This window comes from Oncorhynchus keta, chromosome 3, assembly GCF_023373465.1.
Source record: "Oncorhynchus keta strain PuntledgeMale-10-30-2019 chromosome 3, Oket_V2, whole genome shotgun sequence".
Taxonomy (NCBI): domain Eukaryota; kingdom Metazoa; phylum Chordata; class Actinopteri; order Salmoniformes; family Salmonidae; genus Oncorhynchus; species Oncorhynchus keta.
Window position 1 is genome coordinate 8,638,446 of NC_068423.1, and position 24,473 is coordinate 8,662,918.

General features: G+C 41.7%; 1 protein-coding gene across 2 annotated transcripts in view; it reads left to right on the plus strand.

Moving 5' to 3' along the window:
- The window catches only part of kcnc3b (potassium voltage-gated channel, Shaw-related subfamily, member 3b), a 75,721-nt gene that overhangs the window by 39,132 nt on the left and 12,116 nt on the right, over positions 1–24,473 (plus strand). The window contains exons 3-5 of one of the 2 annotated variants that reach the window (XM_035746889.2): positions 320–1,295; positions 5,933–6,136; positions 7,114–7,323. In XM_035746889.2, coding sequence (XP_035602782.1) covers positions 320–1,295; positions 5,933–6,136; positions 7,114–7,235 — 1,302 coding nt within the window. In that variant the 3' untranslated portion in view covers positions 7,236–7,323. Of the gene's footprint in view, positions 1–319; positions 1,296–5,932; positions 6,137–7,113; positions 7,324–24,473 lie in introns of those variants that run through there. The other variant, XM_035746897.2, reaches the window with a different exon arrangement.

Sequence of the window (24,473 nt, forward strand, 5' to 3'; positions counted from 1 at the left end):
TGCTTGGTTCAGTTTGACCCTGCAGTCACCCTCCAGGTCAACAATTATCCCATTTAGGTGTCTAGTCAGGTTTAATCATCTGGGCTCATGATCTCATCTGACTGAGTAATGCCCTGCAGTGTCCTGTAGGGACTGACTAACTGTTGAGCAACACACCATCTGTTTTTCTAGCTATGTTGTTTGTATATGACTGTAACTCTTCTCTCCTTCCTCTCTCTTTTCTCCCTTACTGTCCCTCTATCTTCAACTCTTTCTCTTTGCCTTCTGTCTTCCTGCCTTCCCCCTCCTCTCTCTGGTTCTTTCTGTTCTCCTCCTCCAGTACTGCGCATTCCTCTCCCTTCTGTTCATCCTCATCTCCATCTCCACCTTCTGCATGGAGACGCACGAGGCCTTCAACACCATCTACAACAAGACGGAGAACGTGACGGAGGGAAATGCGACGCGCGAGGTGATCGTCTACGAGGTGGTGACCGACAGCTGGCTTACGTACGTGGAGGGCATGTGCGTCATCTGGTTCACTATTGAGGTGATGGCACGCGTGGTCTTCTGCCCGGACAAGGTCGAGTTCTTCAGGAGCACCCTCAACATCATCGACTTCATTGCCATCATGCCTTTCTACCTGGAGGTGGGGCTGAGCGGCCTGTCCTCCAAAGCCGCCAAGGACGTGTTGGGCTTCCTGCGCGTGGTCCGCTTCGTTCGCATCCTTCGTATCTTCAAGCTGACCCGCCACTTTGTGGGGCTTCGCGTCCTGGGCCACACGCTCCGTGCCAGCACCAACGAGTTCCTCCTGCTCATCATCTTCCTCGCTCTCGGAGTGCTCATCTTCGCCACCATGATCTACTATGCCGAGCGCATCGGCGCCGACCCTGATGACCCTACGGCTGCCAAACACACAAACTTCAAGAATATCCCCATTGGTTTCTGGTGGGCCGTGGTCACCATGACCACTCTGGGCTACGGGGACATGTACCCCGAAACGTGGTCGGGGATGCTGGTGGGTGCACTGTGCGCCCTGGCAGGGGTGCTGACCATCGCCATGCCTGTGCCCGTCATCGTCAACAACTTTGGCATGTACTACTCACTGGCCATGGCCAAGCAGAAGCTTCCCAAAAAGAAGGGCAAGCACATCCCCCGGCCCACCATGCCGGGCTCGCCCAACTACTGCAAGCCTGATGCTCTCGCTATGGCCACCGCCTCGCCCCATAGGATCCTGGGTAATGTACTCGGCGAGGTGATCGGGTCTGGAGGCTTCGACTGCCCCCTTGCTCAAGAGGAGATCATAGAAATCAACCGAGGTGAGACATTTCTGTTTTCATTCTTCAGTACCATATTTTAAGAGGCAGACTGCAAGTTAACAAACTGGCTTCGACCTTGACTTGTAAAATCTGCAGGAGTTCATTAACACAACATGGAGCTTTGCTGAGCATCTGGGCATTCTACCACTAGCCTCCCCAAGGGCGTAGAACACAAACTACTCCGTCAAAATATTGTATTTTTGGCAAAGAGGTTGTGAAACTGCACAGTTTAGCATCAACAGATAGGCAATCAAATTTGGAACAGGGATTTGCACAGTAAGTGGAGGATTCTGGTCTGTATAAGATTTAGGAATCTGAATGTTATCTGACAGCTAGTTACAGGCACTCATATATATATATGCCATTTAGCAGACGCTTTTATCCAAAGCGACTTACAGTCATGTGTGCATACATTCTATGTATGGGTGGTCCCGGGGATCGAACCCACTACCCTGGCATTACAAGTGCCATGCTCTACCAACTGAGCTACAGAAGGACCACTCAGTAATCTCAGTGATAGTACAGTCCTGCAGATCCATGAGGTGTGGGGTGTGAGTTGGGGTTTAGAGTGCCTATGTCCCTGATAGGGATAGATTGGGGGCGGGAGGGGGTGTGGGGGGTGGCTGATTCTGAATCTGCCCTTGAGAGATGGCTAGCCCATCAGAACTTATGGGTAATTTATAATCAACTGGTGAGTCCACATTTGCCGAGAGGCCTCCATCTGCCCACGTAGAACAAACACAGTACATAAAAAATGTACCCATTTGGATCTGTTTGCAACAGACCAATGTGCTAACGATTGGTTCAATGTTTAAGATTACACTAGTATGTAATGCCTTTTTCCTTTGGCATGGTTATATACAGTGGCAACTTTACCATGTAAATCTTGGTGGAGCAACAATAAATAAATGTGGAATGCATGCCAGTAAAGCCAGTACACAACACAACACTAAACAATACATTAATTGCACTATAACGGTGCCAAACGGTGCCCACAAACTATTCGGGCCTACATAAAGCTCTCCCAACAGCAGTCCCAACATCTTACCAATGCTACACCTGGCTATCAGCGGAGCCTTGTCTGGCAGTGAAACAATTCATTCAGCCTCATTTACTGCCTTTTAAAAAAGATAGCTGATATGGCTGACTTGCTTAAACAAATGTGGTTTCTAATGACAATTGAGATGTACAGACTATGGCATAAGGGGACAACAAGCGGATAGGAGGCAATCTGTAATTTCGATTAAGACTATGAGCAAGCTAGGATCGACGCAACTTTAGTCAAAATAACTATTTGTTTAGCACTTTTGAAATGTATAGCGACAGAATTCAGAACATTGGCCATTTTTACAGTGTTCTCCCTGTACACCAAGTCAGAACCATATGATAAATTAAGGGGGCATATAAGCAGACAATGAGAGCTCTTATAATATTCAATGATTACATTTCTCTAAAACAGGTTATAGGCTACAGTAGAACAGTCAGAACAGTAGGCGAAATTAAGAGGCGTAAATTAACCAAATTATTAGGGTGAGACACATGGGCTACTAACATCTTACTTACACAACATACACTTAGTATTACTTTCTTAGCCACAGTATACATATCTCCCTGGAATATTACATAATTTATGAAGCTGCATACAATACATTTTGGACTCACATTGTTGTGCTCGGCTAACTTGAACAGGAAGGTGGTGCGGCGGACCTCCGAGTTAACAGTTGTTTTGAGCACTGCACAAATCATGCTTCACTGACTGCATGGCCATGTTGAATGTTTATAATTTTAAACTTGGAAAAGAGCCCCTAGATTCGGGACCACACAGCCACGGTCACTGATTCCTTCCAAACCACTCCTTGAATTTGCGATTTCCAACTTGTTGTGTAATGTTTATGTCCATTGGCCATGAGCACCGATACGTTATCTATAATTTCTCTTCAGCATTTCTCGTCATATGACAAGGATTAAAAAGGATTTGCCAGTAGATTGTCGACTTGATTCATGATGATGACTGCTATCCTAAGATTGTGAAAGTATGATGTTGACATGATCAGTCCAATCAAAACTACTGTACACCCCCCATCCCCCCAAAATATATAATATTTTCCTTTAAAAGAATGTGGGGCTCAAAACAGGTGTGACGGGTTGTCCACTGGTTGTATATCACCTAATATAAACCCAACATCCACATACGACAATAGATCACATGTGTTTTGTAGGCCTTGAGAAATCATTAGTGAGTCAGCAATAATAGTATTTTATTGCATAAGCGCCTATAGTACCCCACCACTCTCTTACTGTCTTTCACGCTCTCTTTTGTTAAGAATTTTTTTGTAGGTTGTTAGTAGGCTGTTGAGTGGGAACTCATCTGAAATCAGATTTGACAGCTGTGTCTGAGGCAGTGGAGGCTGCTGAGGGGAAGACAGCTCATAATAATGGCTGGAGCGAATGGAATGGCATCAAACACACAAACACATTAATTCCACTCATTCTGCTCCAAGAGCCTGTCCTTCCCAATTAATGTGCCACCAACCTCCTGTGGTCTGAGGATACAGTGCCTTCAGAAAGTATTCAGACCCCTTTACTTTTCCCACATTTTGTTAAGTTACAACCTTATTCTAAAATGGATTAAATACCTTAAAATCCTCAGCAATCTACTCTCAATAACCCATAATGACCAAGCAAAAACAGGTTGTTAGAAATTGTTGCAAATGTATTACAAATAAAAAACAGAAATGCCTTTTTAACATACGTATAATGACCCTTTGCTATGAGAGTGACCATTGAGCTCAGGTGCAACTTGTTTCCATTGATCATCCTTGAGATGTTTCTACAACTTGGAGTCCACCTAAATTCAATTGATTGGACATGATTTGGAAAGGCACACACCTGTCTATATAAGGTCCCACGGTTGACAGTGCATGTCAGAGCAAAAACCAAGCCATGAGGTCGAAGGAATTTTTCGTAGAGCTCAGAGACAGGATTGTGTCGAGGCACAGATCTGGGGAAGGGTACCACAAACTTTCTGCAGCATTGAAGATCCCCAAGAACACAGTGGCCTCCATCATTCCTAAATGGAAGAAGTTTGAAAACACCAGGACTCCTCCTAGAGCTGGCCGCCCGGCCAAACTGAGCAATCGGGGGAGAAGGGCATTGGTCAGGCAGGTGACCAAGAACCCAATGGTCACTGGCAGAGCTCCAAAGTTCCTCTGTGGAGATGGGAGAACCTTACAGAAGGACAACCATCTCTGCAGCACTCCACCAATCAGGCCTTAATGGTACAGTGGCCATACGGAAGCCACTCCTCAGAAAAACGCACACAACAGCCTGCTTGGAGTTTGCCGAAAGGCACCCAAAGACTCTCAGACCATGAGAAACAAGACTCTCTGGTCTGATGAAACCAAGATTCTATACTTTGGCCTGAACGCCAAGTCTCAAGTCTGGAGGAAACCTGCCACCTTCCCTGCGTTGAAGCACGTTGGTGGCAGCATCATGCTCCAGAGCACTCAGGACCTCAGACTGGGGCGAAGGTTCCCTTTACAACAAGACAATGACCCTTAGCACACAGCCAAGACAACGCAGGAGTGGCTTCAGGGACAAGTCTCTGAATGTCCTTGAGTGGCCCTGCCAGAGCTCGGACTTGAACCCGATCGAACATCTATGGAGAGACCTGAAAATAGCTGTACAGCAATGCTCCCCATCCAACCTGACAGAGCTTGAATGGATCTGCAGAGAAGAATGGGAGAAACTCCCCAAATACAAGTCTCCCAAGCTTGTAGCATCATACCCAAAAAGACCCAAGGCTATAATTGCTGCCAAAGGTGCTTCAACAAAGTACTGAGTAAAGGGTCTGAATACTTATGTAAATGTGATATTTAAGTGTATTTATTTTTTATTATACATTTTGAACATTTTTATTAAAATGCATCAGCTCACACCCTCGACCCCACCTCCTATATAACCTATATAACCGTGCTCTGTAAACAACAGGTGGCGGGCTATGAGGGAAATGATTACTTACGGGCCCTTCACAACAATGCGGAGAGAGAAGAACACAATGAATAAATACACAACACACTATTTTACTGAATCTGTCTTTGCTTATGCATCTCGTGTATCTCATCTGCAGTATTAAATTGTGATCCGTTTACATGCAGTAACCCCCACCCCCCCACCCTCATTCCTTTGGCTATTTTCTTATATACCTTTTTCCAGTGATGGGAGACTGGGGATTCATGATTTCTGTATCGTCGGGCCAAGGTGCCATGCCAAAACCTTCGATATAGCAGCCAATCAAAGTCCCTCAGCTTGCAACCGCAAGCTCTCTGATTGGGCCAATTGAATCATCAAGTCTGCAACTCCCTCCCTCAAACTATGTTCCAATGTCCGTACTAACATATTGCGGAGAATGAAGCAATGTAATGGGCATGCATCCTAAATGGTATGCTAGTGTGGATGTGGAAACACGGTCCAGTTTGGCCTCAGTCTCCCATCACAACCTTCCTCCTCTACTATCCAGATACCTCACTTCTTTCCTCCTCTCCTCTCCTCTTCCTTCATTCCTTCTCCTTCACTCTCTGCTTCTCCCTTCCTCTGCTTCCGGCCCCCCTTTCCCTGTCTCCTTCTTTTCCCGAAAGATTCCAAGCAGAACGGCGACGCGGCCACTGCGGCCCTGGCGAACGAGGACTGCCCTACTATCGACCAGGTGCTGAGCCCGGACGAGCGGAGTCCCGCGGGGCGAGGGGGCACCGGAGTAACCCGGGAACGCTACCAGCAGGACCGCGCTTGCTTCCTGCTCAACACCAGGGAATTCCGCGCCACAGATGGGAATGTGCGGAAAGGTACGTCACTCCCACAGGGGACAAAACAGTAATCACATACACCACATAGGTCAACAGAGCTACACACAAGATGCCATAAGGCACAAGCACTGATATAGATAAACATATTCTCTGCATATAGAAGATGCTAATAGGGCAGGTGCACAGGGGACAAATACGTACACAAGTGATGTATACATGATCAAATACAGCATATATGGGAACTGATTTATGGTTAGTTACTGAGAACACGCAGACAGACACATGCAACGGCCAAGGGCATTGTGGGAAGAGCCCTGTTTGTGTGACAGAGAGGTTCCAAACACTAGTGTTTCTGACAGGACACAACAGCACCCACGTACAACATCTTTACTCTTCTGCTCTTCTTTGCACTGGCCTCTATGTTTCCACCTCGTCACCTTCATGCTGTGACACTTCCATCACACTTGGTATCACCTTTCTTTCTTCCTGTCTGTATTTTCTGTCCCTCTCTCTTTCATTCACGGCCTCAAATTGTCATCCTCCATTTTCTCCTTTGTAATTCTCATCCTGTCTCACGCTCATGGCTTCTCTCTCTCTCTCTGTCTCTTGTACATAGACAGTTGACCATGCATTAATTGAACTCTCGTCACTTCTGTTTCTTTCTCTCTCTCTCTCCCTCCCTCTCTCTCTCCTGCCTCCCCTCCTCCCCCTTGTTTGGCTGACTCCCACTTGATTCCCTGTCCCCCCCACCCCCTTTCCTTGTCCCCCATCTTTGATTCCATATCCCCATTCTTTTCCCTCCTCTTTTCCTTTCCTCTTCGAAACATGCCTTATTTACACCCGCTTACCCCATGTATCCTCTTGTTCTGATCCTGAAACGCAATACCTCGATCCATTTCTTTACGGCTGCAACAAACCTTTTTTACCACCTACAACCACCACCACCAAACCTGCACCGAACACTTCTCCTTTACACCCCTCCCAAACTCTCAACGCCAATTTTGACGCTAAACTAGAGGCCGCAGGCTTGGCAGCCAGCCCAGACTCCCCTTTGGCTGATGAATGGTATAAGCTGGAAGGGTCTCTCCTACAGCAGGACCTCAATGCAAACTCCACCTCTTCCTGGATCAAACCATAGGGCCAAGAGGTAACACCTTAAACCCATGGGGACCCCGAAATGGAACCCCCGTTAGCTGTACCATATTATTTTTTGGACCTAATCCGTCAGCCAAACATTTTTAGGTTCAGACACACTTGAACACAGAACACACTCACACTCTCACATACAGTACACTATGCATGACTGCAAATCACAACTAGTACCCACTGTGTTCACTGTGCCGTGTCTGTACAGTATGTTAGGTAAAGTTGAAGTATCACCCATAAATTGCCCTCTGTGTTAGTGTAGGCAAGTTCAAATAGTGAAATCAACCCTTACAGAAAATCACATGATTACACGTCTGTAGTTTCATGTTATCACATGTTTCCTTACATATTGTCACCTGTTATCGAATGAACTTCGCAGCAGATCACATGTGATCACATGAAAACGTGTTCACGTGAGAATGTAATGCCATGTGTTCTTTTACGTAAGGGAATAGATAGGTAGCGGAACAACAGCACCAAGCTATTGAGCTAAGGGTAAAACTGTGATTTGTATATCAAGGCCCAATTGCATTGTATTGCTCAGAGTATCATCCAATCAGAATAATCTATTATTCAGAATAACCTGATCTTTCTTTTCTCATATCGTGAAATAAGAGGATCTTCGTGTTTTCCATGTATAATGTATAGTGTAAGATACTGTGTGTGTGTGTGTGTGCGTTTGTGCGTGTGTGTGCGCGCACCAGGCTGTGTATTTGAGAGACTGCGGCCAGAGTGCGATTGTGTGTGCCGCGTGCGGCCGCTGCACTGAAGTAGCCCGGTAACACTTGAGGACTATCAGGAACGGCGGGTCATGTGTTGTCTGATCTGCTCTGTGTTGCTGTCTCTCTCTTCAGGTTGTGTCATATCACGCGTTTGTATGTGGGCTTTTTCATTCTTACACGTTACACTGTGTCTCTGTCCGACTCTCAATGCCTCCCGAGTGTTGTGTTTGTGTTGTTGTCGTGTGTGTGGCTTTTACTGTGTTCTTTTTTCTGTCACTGGTGCCCTCTCTACCTCACTGACATTCGCCCTGACAGATAGCAAAAGAGACATCGCTCTTTGAAGAAATCAGCCTATGCACAGGGCGAAATTTCCCATCTCACAGATTTCTATCATGATATGTACATATTCTAGCTATATTTAGGGCTTACATAATGGATGATTTTGAATGCGATGTTGTACAGCGGCCATCTTTGGGTCAAAGGTCAGTGGGGTCAGCGGAGCCTCCAAGGTCACGGGAATAGTACCTTACGATACATGCCGTGGCGGGAACAACATTTTCAGCCATATCATCATATGGCTCTCCTCAACATTGTACAGTCCTCACATTGACAGACAAATGCGACAAACTAACATCAATGCAATGCTGATTGACGAAAAGTTGTGTTTTAAGTGTGTCGTGTTTCGAAAACACTATTCCCTAGACCTCAAATTGTGTGCTTTCAGTGCCTAGTGTAGTTAAAAAGGTCAGACGGGACTTCTTGGCTGTACTGTAGTGACCTGAGTACACTCTGTCCCCATAGGATAACCCTTTGAAGAACCCTTTTTGGTTCCAGGTAGAACCCTTTCCACAGATGGTTGTACTTGGAACCCAAAAGTGTTCCCCTTTGGGGACAGCCGAAGAACCCTTTTGGAACCCTTTTTTTCTAAGAGTGTAGTTAGCTGCATTTGTACAGTTAACTGCACTTGGTGAATGAAAGAAACACCGAAATACTGACTCACTGACTGATGCCGACATCACACTGCCAGACAGACACTATGACAGACTGATTGACCGACAACTGGCTACATGCCATCTAAGGTAAGCGAGCCTTGAGCTGTTGAACTCCTCTCTCGGAAGCCCCCGACTGCTTCGGTGTTGTGTGTTTTCAACGGTTCTTTTTTTGTGCATAAAACCTCAACTCAATTCTGCAAATCCCTCTTTAAAACCAAAACGGAGGCCATTTTAAGCAGGAAGCCAGAAGCACTAGAGGTTTCATAGGATGACATTCGGTGTTTACTGAATGAATCCTCGTCTCGTTATCACGGTACAAGCGTTTGGTGGGGGGAAAGCTATAAAACCTTTAACTCCCAGAACATTTAACGATATTTGTGCCAATTCTACATGCCAACCTTCAGCTCTCAGCATTGCTGAACATATTGGTATCAGTAGGGGGACTCGAGGGTCACAGAAACTTGACTTCCCTCTGTAACCTGAAACGTGTAACATTTGATAGTAACGGAAGACCTTTGCATCCGTGTGAAGCTGAGCTAAAAATAGAATGCCTCCGAGCAGCATTGCCATTCAATCTCATATTGACCAAAAATCAAATTGAATGCCAAGTGGATAGGAACGAGGTGAAGAAACCCAAAGGGAACACTGTAAAATCACCGGAGGTTTGATGGCCATAATTGCCCCAGCTGAAAGTAATAATGGCTTAACGATGTGCTCCCTTTTTTTTGTTTTAAAGTGGGATTCCCTATTGTGCTCTCAAACTGGTGTTGTGTGCTTTTCCCACAGTCTCATTCTTAGATCTCTGTATGTGCAGTCTTTAAGTTATTTCAGTAGTATTTTAAGTCTCTCTACAAGATACTTGTCCGTTTGACCTCCTTCGCCCAAAATGCAATATGCAGGGTTCAAAAAAGGTCAAAGGGTCAAACCTCTTTGATTGCTCACTCGCAGTCATTCCCTTTCCCCCTCAATACTGTCCTCTCATCTGTTCTTTTTTTCTTATTTTTCTGTCTTTCTCTTTACCCTCTCCCTCACACTGTATGTTTCTGTGTCTATGGCCATGTCCAACATCTCTCTTGCCTAACTACTTACTAAAACTGCACACTGTATACTAATCGTACTACATACAGTGCTGTTTAGACATGCTGTCAAAAACAAATGCAGTAAGCAACAGCTATCAACATATTAGCCTCATCCATACTGAGAAGGAGTCTTCTAATGTGCAACCTCGCTTTTTCCCCACCACGCGTTCATTTCGGGTACAGCTTGTCCCCTTATCGAATGATCAACTGTTGTCGAAAGTGGTCTGAAAAGCCGATTCTCTTCCACAGTAGTGTGCATTGAACGCTACTAAAATCTAGTAGCTAGATGAAAAGTTGATGTGAGTAGTACATCCTGGCATTCAGGGCATACTACATTTTTGAAATTTCACATACTATAAAATGTCCTATTTTCGCATACCCAAATAGCCTAATATTTAGAATGCAAGTATGGGTATTTAGACATGGCCTATATGTGTGTGTATTAATATGTGTTTTGTGTGTGTGTATTGTTTTGTGTGTCTCTCTTTGAGATTTCTGTTCATCTTCATTTCTCTAGATTCTATTAGTTGATTTTTTTGTGTGTGTTTAATGTCTGTTTGTCAAGGACCATTGTCAATCAGAGTTCCCTCTGTAACATGAAACGTGTAACATTTGATAGTAACGGAATACCATGGCACCCGTGTGAAGCGGATTTGAGTCATTTGAGTCTGTTTCCGTTGTTTCCGTGTCAAGTGTGTAATGTTGTCAGTTACTTTGTCTCTACATGTTGGTGTGCTTTGTAGTCTGTTTGTCTTTAGTCAGACTGTCTATCTACCTTTCCTCCTCTCAATCTTCCCATTACCTATGCATATTTTTAATAATTGGGATCATTTTATTAAATTAAATGCATAAATTAATAATACACGTGTACTTTTATTTGAAAAAATAATAAAATAAATAATACAAATATTTGAATAAGTTACATCCACAGTGTGGATTTGATTGTATTTCAGTCTTAATATCAATTGAAATTAATTAAGTAATCAAAAAACCTTTGACCTTCAGAAAATACATTTACAATAAGGTTATATTGAGGCACCATTGACTTATTGCATAAATATTTGTCTTAAAATAAATCAAAAAATGTTCTTTGGAAAAGAAAAGCTGTCAAATCATTTGCATACAGGAAAATCTGGTCATAATGGACACAGTGGATGGATGGGTAAGAGACACATTCAATACCATGTGTAGGTCCAACGGCTAATATGGGCACAATCAGAATGTGGACAAGATCAGGACAAAGGACACGTTAGCACCAGGTACAAACAGGGATTTTCTCTCTTTTTCTATTTTACTCTCTCTCTTTTTTTCTCTTCTCTTGGATGCCTGTTTTGGAGAGAATAGATAGTTGATTGATACAGTATGTTGCAGTGTAGTGGAACATTTTGATAATAGTTGAAACTTTGAGCTGGTGAAAGATTCTGCATATTCTAACTAACTTTGTACTATTATATACATTGTAGAATAATAGTGAATACATAAAAACTATGAAATAACACATGAAATCATGTAGTAACCAAAAAAGTGTTAAACAAATCAAAATATATTTTATATTTGCGATTCTTCAAATAGCCACCCTTTGCCTTGATGACAGCTTTGCACACTCTTAGCATTCTCTCAACCAACTTCATGAGGCAGTCACCTGGAATGCATTTCGTTTAACAGGTGTGCCTTCTTAAAAGTTAATTTGTGGAATTTCTTTCCTTAATGCGTTTGAGCCAATCAGTTGTGGGTGGGGTTATACAGAAGATGGTATTTTACCAAATTGGCTGAGTCCATATTATGGCAAGAACAGCTCAAATAAGCAAAGATAAACAACCGTCCATCGTTACTTTAAGACATGAAGGTCAGTCAATACGGAACATTTCGAGAACTTAGAAAGTCTCTTCAAGTGCAGTCGCAAAAACCATCAAGCGCTATGATGAAACTGGCTCTCATGAGGACCGCCACAGGAAAGGAAGACCCAGAGTTACCTCTGCTGCAGAGGATAAGTTCATTATTGACGGATAGCCAGGGGCACACTCCAACGCTCAGACATATTTTACAAACGAAGCATTTGTGTTTAGTGACTCTGCCAGATCAGAGGCAGTAGGGATGACCAGGGATGTTCTCTTGATAAGTGTGTGAATTGGACCATTTTCCTGTCAAAATGTAACGTGTACTTTTGGGTGTCAAGGAAAATGTAATGTATGACTGTGGTCAAGTGAAAGTTGACAAAAATATAAATAGTTAAGTAATGTACAGATACCATAAAAAAATACTTAAGTACTCTACACCACTGCCCAAATGCCTTCACACCAGTATATTAGCATACTTTTTTTATACTGTTACACATGCACTTATCACACAGTATTCCATACATAAGTTAAAACCAGAGTGAGGTGCACATGTACAGTACATAAACAGATGCAAGCGCCATATATGTATGTGATGGACACTTGATACGGTCACATGATATAGTTGTGGTATGTCACAAAATCATGTCATGACCACACATATCAATATTCATTTTATATATCAATATTTTGCTAAGTCTTGCTAAGTGGATGGTGAAGAAGGTGTAGACAGTACAGCCAATTGGTTACTTGCATAGTTGCAATATCAGAAATAGATACTGTATATTTTGTTTATATTGACACTATGTACAAGAACAATATCAATAACGATATCAGTGATAGATGAGGTCGTTATATACATACAATCAGGGGTAAAGTGGCTGAGCGACAGGATAAAAAAAAATGAGTAGCAGCAACGTATGGCGTGTTAGTAGAGAGACATGTGAATAGAGGCACTGCAGAGAGTTGTGATGACTGGTCCTTCCAAACCACGCATGAACAGGGGAATCTATATTCGGAGAGCCTGTTTCTGTCCTACCCTTGACTTTGGTTGCAGGGCATGTGATGTCCATAGCCTCTTCGTCACAAAACTCCCTGATCTTGTCTAAGAGATAGTTTGTCTAGCTTTATCCAGTCCAGGTGGTGCTTGTACAGGCAGACCATCTATGGGAGGTAGGATGTCAGCGTTGCGCAGCAGCTGAAACCTGGTCCCGACAGTCCGGACGCCCCTTGGCGACAACACCAGGCTCCAGAGCATCGAAGCTGTAAAACAGGGAATAACAACAAAATCAGGAGACATTACAACATCACTTCACCTCCCAAGTTTAGATAAGAAAAACCTCATACAATGAAAATGATTTTTTACCTGAAATTCAGTGGCAGCGGCCTGAAGTACGGAGTCAGGTGTTGTTGCCGGTCATAGCTTTCCACCAGCATTGTACCATCCTCCAGTCAAACCAGCTGTGGGCATGTTGACCCCTGTCACAGTGCCGTCCTTCACAACAGCAGTAATCTCAGACAGTGTTCACTCTGGTCTTTCTGAAGCGCTGCTTGATGAGGCCGAAGCACCAGTCAGAGGTAAACTTGGTGTGGCCTGTGATCAGGAAGTGAAGGTCCAGATTTTGGTGGAGCTTGTGCATGGTGACACCAGGTACAATACCAGAGCACAAACTTGTTCTTGTTTTGGCCTATGCAGTTATCACAATTCAGGTCCACATGTGTTTTCCCAACTCCGTAGTTGGTGAAGAAATGGTGCATGTAGTTGATGACTGCGCTGCTGCCTTTGCTTGCTTGGGCCAGATTTCTTTTTGATGACTGTATGACTGGTGGATTAGAGTCAGGCGTTTTCTACTGATTGATGCTGAAAGACAAATTCCAGATATAAATATTTTAGAATTATTATACAATAGATGCGAAGTGGCATTCTGAGAACATCACTACACACAGTTCATACAGGTAATGTTAGCTACTGTAGCTAGCCATCTGACGTCTGCTGGCGAACTTACAGCAAGCTTTAACTAGCAATACAAACCGATTGTCATAGTTAGCTTTATTTAGTTAACCAATAAGTTCAATGTTAGCTGGTTAGCTAGCTAACAGCAACCATTAGCCGGCAATGAAAACAACTTTCTGACAATATTAGAAACGTATAATATCTGAATCTGTAGCTAGATTCTTACCTGTATACATGGATGAACGCTTCACGGCAGACTGCAATCCCTTTTTATAAGACATCCTGTGTGGTTTCCGTTTAGTTTGCACAGCTTATTTGGCCCGTTGTGTTCCACTGATTTCAAAACGTGTTATTTTCAGAGTGAGAGAGAGTCAGCCAGAAATCACAACTTTTTCCCACTGACTTTTGTTGATAGCGCCTGATAAATTCAGGGCAGCAATGCTAGTAGCAACATATTTGCAGTTCTCCATGGCTAACGTTCTATCTTTAAAAAAAACTGCAGTAGAAAGGATTATTTACACATTATGAGCAGCTCATTTTACAAGATGCAACACAGACCACAGACCAATCCAAACTCATCTCTCGGCATGTCCAGCCCACTCATTATCTCTGCCAATCATGGCTAGCGGGAAGGTTGATGTCTTTCTCTGTGGCTAAACCAACTAGGCTCATAATTTAACAATTTTATTTGTATTTACCGATGACATAGTAGTTTGATATTAAAGCACATGAAAGTTCACAATGGCATTTCTGCCAAAAAGAAGCATTTTGAGAAAAATAATTACATTCAAAAGGCTCTCCTGTGAAGTCATGACTTGCGACATATGCCTAGTTTCCTAAATCGGGTCGCATATGTGGGAACTCCTTCAAGAATGTTGGAAAAGTATTCCAGGTGAAGCTGGTTGAGAGACTGTCAAGAGTGTGCAAAGTTGTCATCAAGTGTGGCTACACTTTTTTGGTTACTACATGATTCCATATGTGTTATTTCATAGTTTTGATGTCTTCACTATTATTCTAAAATGTATCAAATCGTAAAAATAAAGAAAAACTCTTGAATGAGTAGGGGGTTCTAAACCTTTTGACCGGTAGTGTATGTTTTGGATGGAACACTTAACAAGGATATCCTCCATTTGAAGCCACTTCTAATAGGCAGAGCTTCAACAAAAATATGTTTTTATCTGTCAATTTCATCCTTTCCTAATTCATTGTTTTCTCAAAATATTTTTCAAATGTGAATGTATGAAAAATGAATTGTTTGTTTTTGCATTTCATAAATGCATCTAATTCTCTATGTCAAATGTCACTGTTACTCACGTCTCTCCATAACAACACTGCTAATATTTTCACCCATGACAGCTTTTTACCCAATCTAATATTAGACATATATGACCTGTATAAATTGTAAAATATATATCTCCTTGGAGAGTAGGAAGAGGGTAGCTGACGCACATACAGTATGACCTAGATACAGTATGGTTAACAAGTCACTGCCAGCATAATATATGGTGTGTTTTCCCAAAACACATCCGAGGCAAGTGCTGAGCACATTGTGGCTTGTGTTATGGTGCAAGAACAGACCAATATATTTAAGTATGGGTAATACAAACCCACACCTTCTTTAACAACCTCCAGTACCTTCGGGAAGTATTCAGACCCCTTTCCTTTTTCCACATTATTCTAAAATGGATTACATAAAACATGTTCCTCATCAATCTGCACACAATACCCTATAATGACAAAGCGTAAACAGGTTTGTAGACATTTTTGCAAATGCAAATATATAAAAAAAAAATTAAATACCTTATTTACGGGCCTCCCGGGTGGCGCAGTGGTTAAGGGCGCTGTACTGCAGCGCTAGCTGCGCCACCAGAGACTCTGGGTTCGCGCCCAGGCTCTGTCGTAACCGGCCGCGACCGGGAGGTCCGTGGGGTGATGCACAATTGGCCTAGCTTTGTCCTGGTTAGGGAGGGTTTGGCCGGTAGGGAAATCCTTGTCTCATCGCGCACCAGCAACTCCTGTGGTGGGCCTGTGGCGGGCAGTGCGAGCTAACCAAGGTTTCCAGGTGCACAGTGTTTCCTCCGACACATTGGTGCGGCTGGCTTCCGGGTTGGATGGCGCTGTGTTAAGAAGCAGTGCGGCTTGGTTGGGTTGTGTATCGGAGGACGCATGACTTTCAACCTTCGCCTCTCCTGAGCCCGTACGGGAGTTGTAGCGATGAGACAAGATAGTAGCTACTAAAACAATTGGATACCACGAAATTGGCGAGAAAAAGGGGTAAAATGCAAAATAAAATAAATAAATAAATAAATACCTTATTTACATAAGTATTCAGACTCTTTGCTATGAGACTCGAAATTGAGCCCAGGTGCATCGTTTCCATTGATCATCCTTGAGATGTTTCTACAACTTGATTGGAGTCCATTTGTGGAAAATCCAACTGATTGGACATTATTTGAAAAGGCACACCTGTCTATAAGGGCTCACAGCTGACAGTGCATGTCAGAGCAAAAACCAAATCGTCTGTAGATCTCTGAGACAGGATTGTGTCGAGGCACAGATCTGGGGAAAGGTACCACAAACTTTCTGCAGCATTGAAGGTCCCCAAGAACACAGTGGCCTCCATCATTCTTAAATGGAAGAAGTTTGGAATCACCAAGACTCTTCCAAGAACTTGCCGCCTAGGCCAAACTGAGCAATCGGGGGTTAAGGGCCTTGGCCAAGAATCCGATGGTCACAGAGTCCCACTTGAGTGGCCCAGCCAGAATGCGGGCTTGAACCCGTTCAAACATCTCTGGAGAGACCTGATAATAGCTGTGCAGTGACATTCTCAATCCGACCTGACAGAGCTTGAGAGGATCTGTAGAGAAGAATAGAGAAGAACTCCCCAAATACAGGTGTGCCAAGCTTGTAGAGAAGACTCGAGGCTGTAATTGCTGCCAAAGGTGCTTCAACAAATTATTGATTAAAGGGTCTGAATACTTATGTAAATGTGGTGGTCCTTCTGTAGCTCAGTTGGTAGAGCATGGCTCTTGTAACGCCAGGGTAGTGGGTTCGATTCCCGCGACCACCCATACGTAGAATGTATGCACACATGACTGTAAGTCGCTTTGGATAAAAGCGTCTGCTAAATGACATATATTATTATTATTATATTTGGGGGGGTTATACATTTGAACATTTTTATTTTATTGTTATGGGGTATTGAGTGTAGATTGATGAGGGGAAAAAACAGTTTTATCACTTTTAGAATATGGCTGTAACTTAACAAAATATGGATAAAGTCAAGGGGTCTGAATACTTACCGAACGCACTGTATTATCTCATGTAAGTATAATATACAATACGAGAAGTATAACGTAGTATAGACTTGCCAAGGAAAACCTTATTTTGGGGTAAAACTCTGGTCTGAATATTTGTACTTTTTCTCTGTTCTTCATGTTCCCTCCATCGACCTCTTCCTCTGTGATTAACATTCATTCTCCATCCCATTCCCAGGCCGCCAGTGCAGTGCAAGTGTAACTAAAGTCTGACGGTAGGTAGGTACTTCCCCTTTCATGTAGTGCCAATTAAGTTTGGCTTTAGGGCCGTATTAAAGTCAAAGTGAAACAAAGTAGATATGGTTTATTTACATGTACTGTACATTTATTGTTTTATAATGTAGCTAATCTCATGACAGTAGATATTAACTCCCTTTAAGTGTAATGTAAGTCTGGCTGTAAATAGGTATAAACGTTTTTATCGTAGCAAAGACGTTTTATGCCTGGTAGAAGTAGCTTTTAGCTTTTGGGTGCATCCTGGGTCCATTTAAATCACCATACAATGCCTGACATTAGGTACGTCTTTCCACGTCCGTTTACCAAACTGCTAACTCGAGTCAAACTGTCAAGGAAAGATGTGTGTTCCTTGTGTTGTCCATGTGAGTCTCCATCGTTCATACTGCTAGTGTTACCAGATTCAATGTAAAGAAAAGCTACTGTGGACGTTCAGTTATTTAAAAGAAAAAAGAAAAGGTTTTGCTTAATGGGGCTTGGATCTGTTTCCTCAGAAGATTAGTTGATAAGATGTGGATTAATATAGTGTTTTCATGTAGCTTTGATCAGTTTAGTTATGGATCACATGAACCGTTTGTGTGAGCCTCTCTCTCTCTTTGTTCTTTTTTTTGGTTGTCTCTCTCCGTCTCCAAGTATGGTATGTTGCATGTTGATTTCCAGGAATAGCACTAGGAGAAAATCCCCAGCATACATGCTACTGGTGTGTCTCGCTATAATAACTCTCTCTCCAGCCCTACATTTCCACAGTAGCAAACATAGAATATCACCGTCTAATGCGTGAACCTACAGTATATTTGTCATCATTAGTATACGTACACTGGTAAAACATGAAATGGCCAATCATTTCAGCATTTAAAGGAACTCCATGTTGGCAAACAATAATGGTTGCAATTAATCCAGTCCAGGACTGTATCGATTCAAATTCATCACGTGAGGAAATGTTTAGACTGGAATGTTGTAAGCTATCGATTGGCTGTAGACCCATTTGAACCTTTGCCATGTGAGGTTCTTTACATAAGTTATTCATTTGTACTTTTAGAATGTGATATAACAGTTCGGTGTGGGATATAATAGTTTCGGGAACACACTCGCAGCCAACACATGCACATGTCGGAACATGAGGGAAGGTCAAAGTTAAACGCGCTACACAATCTACACAGTTCGGATAAGTTGATCGTCCATCTGAGCTTTGGAGTGTGAGCGGGACATTAAAAAAAGGTCAGCTATGGATGGAGCAACAACAGTCCCCTTTACAGCACCCTGCCACTGTTCAATATTTCACCGAGAAGCCTTCCCACTAATGTGCCTCAGCCATCTAGAATTTTAAAAAAGGAATGTTTTTATTTATGGACTAGTGATGTCTAATGTAGAGTAGTCTAGTTGGTCACTGTGGACTGTGACGTTGCCATAGTGAAGTGTTTTTTTCCCAATGCAGCAAGGAGGCAGAAAGAGCCTCATGCCAAGGGGTGTTCTTTGTTGTCTATCTTTGGAGTGAAGACCCATGATTGTTGGAGTTCTACACTCGTACAGACAGTGACTCTCTAATGAGACTATGCCCGATGCCGCCATTAGAGGAGATTAGCTAGCTTTTACACAATTGGCTGAACTGCCACATACTGTAAAAATAATAGCTTGATAACCCAGTGGTGCTCTAATGGTTCAATTCACAGATTGACACCTGCAGACCACACAGCTTCACCCGCTATGGGTCAGTTAGGCATATTGTTAGAGTAGTGTTAACACCACTACCAATGGGGTTTTATATGTCACCTGACTCAACAGCACTCTTCAGCACACCACTGTGTAGTGTCTACTCTCTTTCTGCTCTCTACGGGGGGCGCTCAATGTCTGCATGCCTTGCCCAGTGATATCGACTGAAAGTACAGAGGGAAAAGCTATATGTTTTATGGTGCTTTACGCAGAAACCTTCACGCAGAGTTTGATATAAAAGCAGAAATTCAGTGAGAATACCAGCGGCCATTGTAGTACAATAGATTTGGCTTGGTTTCAATTTAGCAGCGCTATGTGTTTTAACATACAGGAGTAGAGCACTGATTTACCAAATGTTGCTTTTCCCCCTATAAATAATTCTCTGTTGCAGGATGTGGTTCCCAGGAAAGAGGAAGTGAGTTTGAATGTGGGGGGGAAATGTGTTCTGATGTTGGCCATGTGAAGTTGTTGGGACTCCAAAGGGAGTCTTGAGAAATGGTTTGTAACCACGGATTTTGTGTCCATGAGTCTTGGCTCGTATCACTCTCACGTTAGTTGGGAAAATGGACAAATGTATGACTCAGGATGAGACACCGTTTTGTGGGAACAATTTTAAAAAAAAAGACTATTTTACGTCCCTGACAACTTCATTTGGTCGACCGTTTTGGTCAGTGAAACCTGAGCCTTGTGTATTTGCTGTATTTGCTGCTGTGTCTTGGTCTGAAAAGAACTGCTTTGCCTTTGACCAAATGGTTGTCTAAAACACCTGAACATAGGAACCTGGTCAGAGCTGTTGTCTTACTAGGCTATGTTGGGTGCTTTATTCAACTGGTCTGAAGGTTTGAATGTTCTAATCCTAAATACCTATTTAATCAGAACTTTTTTTGTTTTCTCTATTGAAAAGAATAATGAATTGACATAAATCATAACTCGCATTTTCTTGTTCTGTCCCGTCCTGTCTTGTCTCTATGTCTGTCCTCGTCTGTCTTTTGTATGTCTCCTAACGTTTTGATATGATTTACTCACAATTTGATTTATTCTCATTTGATTACTTTCTATGGTGTACTGTTACTAACCTCTATATGCTAACACTCTCAATATATTTTTCAATTATATGCATCCTTCATTCTACACCCAAATAACCATCAATATGTAAATTTACCATGTCCATCTTGTCATCACATGTATAAACATTTCAACTTTTTATTTATTTTTAAACTTGCATTTAATTTAATCCTAAATAACGAATCCAACAACGAAACAAAATAATTGTTGTAAACTATTTCCTTTCATTCAATGTTCTCCTCTAAAGCAACTGGCTATGAGAAATCTCACAGCCTGAACAGCATATCAGGAATGGCTGGGTCAACCTTGCGCCTCACTCCAATTACTAGCCCACCCTTTGAAACCTATGAGGCCCCAGGACCATTACGCCGCTGCCGTTCCCCCATCCCCTCCATTTTGTAGCAGAAAGGAGGTTCAGGACAAAACAAAATGATGGATAAGGACAGAATGCATTCATGCTGCCACTAGGGTTGTGTACAATGCAAAACAAATAGCAATAACGATAATGATTTTGAACGTAGAAAGATTCTGACCACTTGTCTTGTAAAAACATGGTTTAAGATGCATGCGTCAGGTAGCTGATGGGGTCAAATGAAGATTTAGTGGTAATGTTTTATTTTACAGCCCAGTTTAAGCTGGTATTTACCTGGTATTTACATGGTATTAAGTTAACTAAGAAACTATGTGGCAACAAATGTTATTTACAGTGAAGAGGCGACTCCGGGATGTTGGCAGAGTTGCAAAGAAAAAGCCATATCTCAGACTGGCCAATAAAAAGAAAAGATTTAGATGGGCAAAAGACACTGGAAAGAGGAATTCTGCCTAGAAGGTCAGCATCCCGGAGTCCCCTCTTCATTGTTGACGTTGAGGCTGGTGTTTTGCGGGTACTATTTAATGAAGCTGCCAGTTGAGGACTTGTGAGGTGTCTGTTTCTCAAACTACAGTTACATATTCAATTGCAGAATATGTTTGTAGATTAACATACTGCCATTTCTGTGCTTTCTTGACCAAACAACCGAAGCTAATACTGTCCAGAAAAAAAGTGAAGAAATTAAACGTCTCCAATTCATGTAGCCAAAGGGAAAACTTTTTTTTTTTGTAGATATGGTCAGTCTTAAGTAGGTTTCTACTTAATTTGTCACATGTAAATATCAATATACGTATGTATAGAAACCTTTTTTTGGTATTCATCACATGCTCCTTAAAAAAAATAATGTAAATAAATATAGGCTCAAAATGAAGAACTATACATAATCACCAGGCACTTTCAGTTAATAGCTTCTAACACATTTAAAGGGATACTTCAGGACGATGGCAATGAGGCCCTTTATCTACTTCCCCAGAGTTGGATGAACTCCTGGATACCATTTTTATGTTTCCATGTTCAGTAGAGGAGCTTGGTGGGAGGAGCTATAGGAGGAAGGGCTCATTGTAATTGCTGGAATGGAATACATCAAATTGTATCAAACACATCAACCATATGGAAACCACATGTTTGACTCTGGTCCATTTATTCCATTCCAGCCATTACAATGAGCCCATCCTCCTATAGCTCCTCCCACCAAGCTCCTCTGGTGTCCAGTATGAAGGACGTCAGCGGTAGTTATTCGAGCCAATGCTAAGTAGCATTAGCGCAATGACTGGAGTTCATCTGACTATGGGGGAATTAGATAAAGGGCATCATTGCCAAAATCCCAAAGTACCCCTTTGAGCAACGTCAAAATAACACTCTCATAGCGAAACGATACAACTGCAACTTAAGTCCTGTCCTAGCAGGTCACGAAAGATTATGACAATAACTATCGACAATTGTCACGGCTAAGACGAAATGTTGAATTCATATTTGAACATCACACTCGATGGTTAAGACACTGGTGTTTGTTATACACTGTCATGAACTGTTGTGTAAAGGTCATTGCTTCTACTGTAGTGTTGCTCAACACTGTAGCGTTGAGTAAAATAGTTGATATAAGTAGTTAGAATAAGAAGATACATCCATGTTAGTGAGTGATAGGAAGGGCGGGTGAATGGAGAGAATGGAAATAAGTAAATATATAGTACTAGAATATTCAAATATTTGTTCAAATACTGTGAATTATACAAAATGATGTATAAAATAAGCCGGATTGACTAGTATACTGTATGTATTAGGTATCACTAATGGAAACACTTACCAACATGCATTATTACTTTACAAGTTGCATGTGCAGATTATACATAAACACACACCACTTTACAATACATGAAATATATATATTATCGTAAAAAGCATAACAGGGACGTAAATATTTGACATTTATTCCAACCCACTGAAGGCTCAACCATCGGGATCAATATTTCTAACAGTAGGATGTTTAGTTTTTATAAATATCTGTTTCACCTTTTACTTTTGATAATCATTTTGTACTTTTTCATTATTATTTCGTCTTGTTTCTTGAAAATCAAAAAAAAGAAAGAAATGAAAAGGAATAGAAAAATTAAATGAAACAATTTATTCCACCTCTCAAAAGTAATTAAATAGAGGGGATGAGACTGGTCCTCAAATGGGATGCAGTGAAGAAGAACAATCTAGCTAGAATACAGTCAATATATATTTTTTATGATCTTTATTAAGTACAACAGATTGTCTTCAATTTCCACAACCAGTCTTCCCTCTTGGATTGCCATCTTCGTATATAATAATGAATATATATTAACATGTCATATGAAAAGAGAATCACTCATGCTCATATATGCAATATTAAATGCAATATAACATTAATGTGGGAAACATACTGAGCACATACACATACTTATGCAAATCTATTTTTAATCTTCAAAGAGTGCACAGACTTAATAGGCAATCTACCTGTCTAATTGGGGCGGCAGGTAGCCTAGTGGTTAGAGCGTCGGGCCACTTACTGAAAGGTTGCTAGATCGAATCCCCGAGCTGACAAGGTAAAAAAAAACTCTGTCGTTCTGCCCCTGAACAAGACTCTTCCTAGGCCATCATTGTAAATAATAATTTGTTCTTAACTGACTTGCCTGGTTAAATAAAAAATTGTTCACAATCTAAATGTACTTACTGTATAAGAATGACATGAGCCATTTGTCTTGTTCAAGTTGGTCTTGTCTTGATGGTCTTATAGATTTTGATGTTGTTGTAGATGTTCTTTTTTATTTTTTTAAGCTGAGATAATTTTGTATTTCTTGTATTGGTCGCGTGTATTCATTGTAAGAAATTGATTTTCTGTACCCGTCCATATTTAAACAAATATTTGTCCTCAAAAGGTCTCACCACTACCTTCAGATCCATATCATCGTAAGTACCTACATTCCATAACATAACACAAAGGAAATATGACAGACAAATTTGTGAAAAGCAGAAAGAGAAAAAAAACGAAAAAGCCGAATCCCAACTTGAGATCTGCGCATGTCACTCGAGTTCTCACACAAATGTCCTATTTTCTATCAACGCATGATTTACGTGATTAGCGCAAGTTGTGCACGCAGATCGCATGTTTGGAATCGGCCCTATGGGATTCAATCAAGATTTGAATCTTGACTGAGCCATATTCTGCCTATCAGTACATCCTGCCTACCAGTACTTATTATGGACCGACATATATTATTGACCGACTGTCAAAGTTGTCGTAGTCTGCCCTCACTATTCTTTGTCTAGCAGCTTATTGTATGACTCTGAAAAGCATTTATTTTTTCCTGTAAATCCAAGAGCTTCCCTACATTTGAGTTTCCAGAATCCTGATGTAAGGCCATATCCCAATTTGAGATATGCATGTGCCTTTTTTAAAGCAAAGCCTCCATTGATGTCAGTGATTGATGTAAGTTAACATTTGCATTGCACATGCATATCTTAGGTTAGGATGTGTCCATATTTCTGCACACCTGCACATTGTCCATAGAGGAAAACATGTAGAATATGTATCATTACTGCAGCAGGTGCTATTCAAATAATATTTGAATGCAATTGCTGTGCTAATTTGAAGGAAACACAGCTGTTATGTAAATTAAGCAATTAAAGAAAATGCCCACCCATTTCTCTTCATTGGAATGTTTTCATTCTACGATGACTGATTGTCTATAGTTTATGATCAATGGTGGTTAGAACTTTTTTTTGTGTCATTTGCATAGTCACATAGTTCGATTTACTCCAATAAACATTCTCCATTTGTAAACATACCACCTGTTCATAATTGTACCTGAAATATAAGAATGTATAAACTTTGTTTCTGTAGAGAATGAAGGCTGGTATCATATTGCTGTGCTCAATACAACACACTTAGAACAGACCGACAAAATGTTGAAAGGGCCTCTATGAGGCT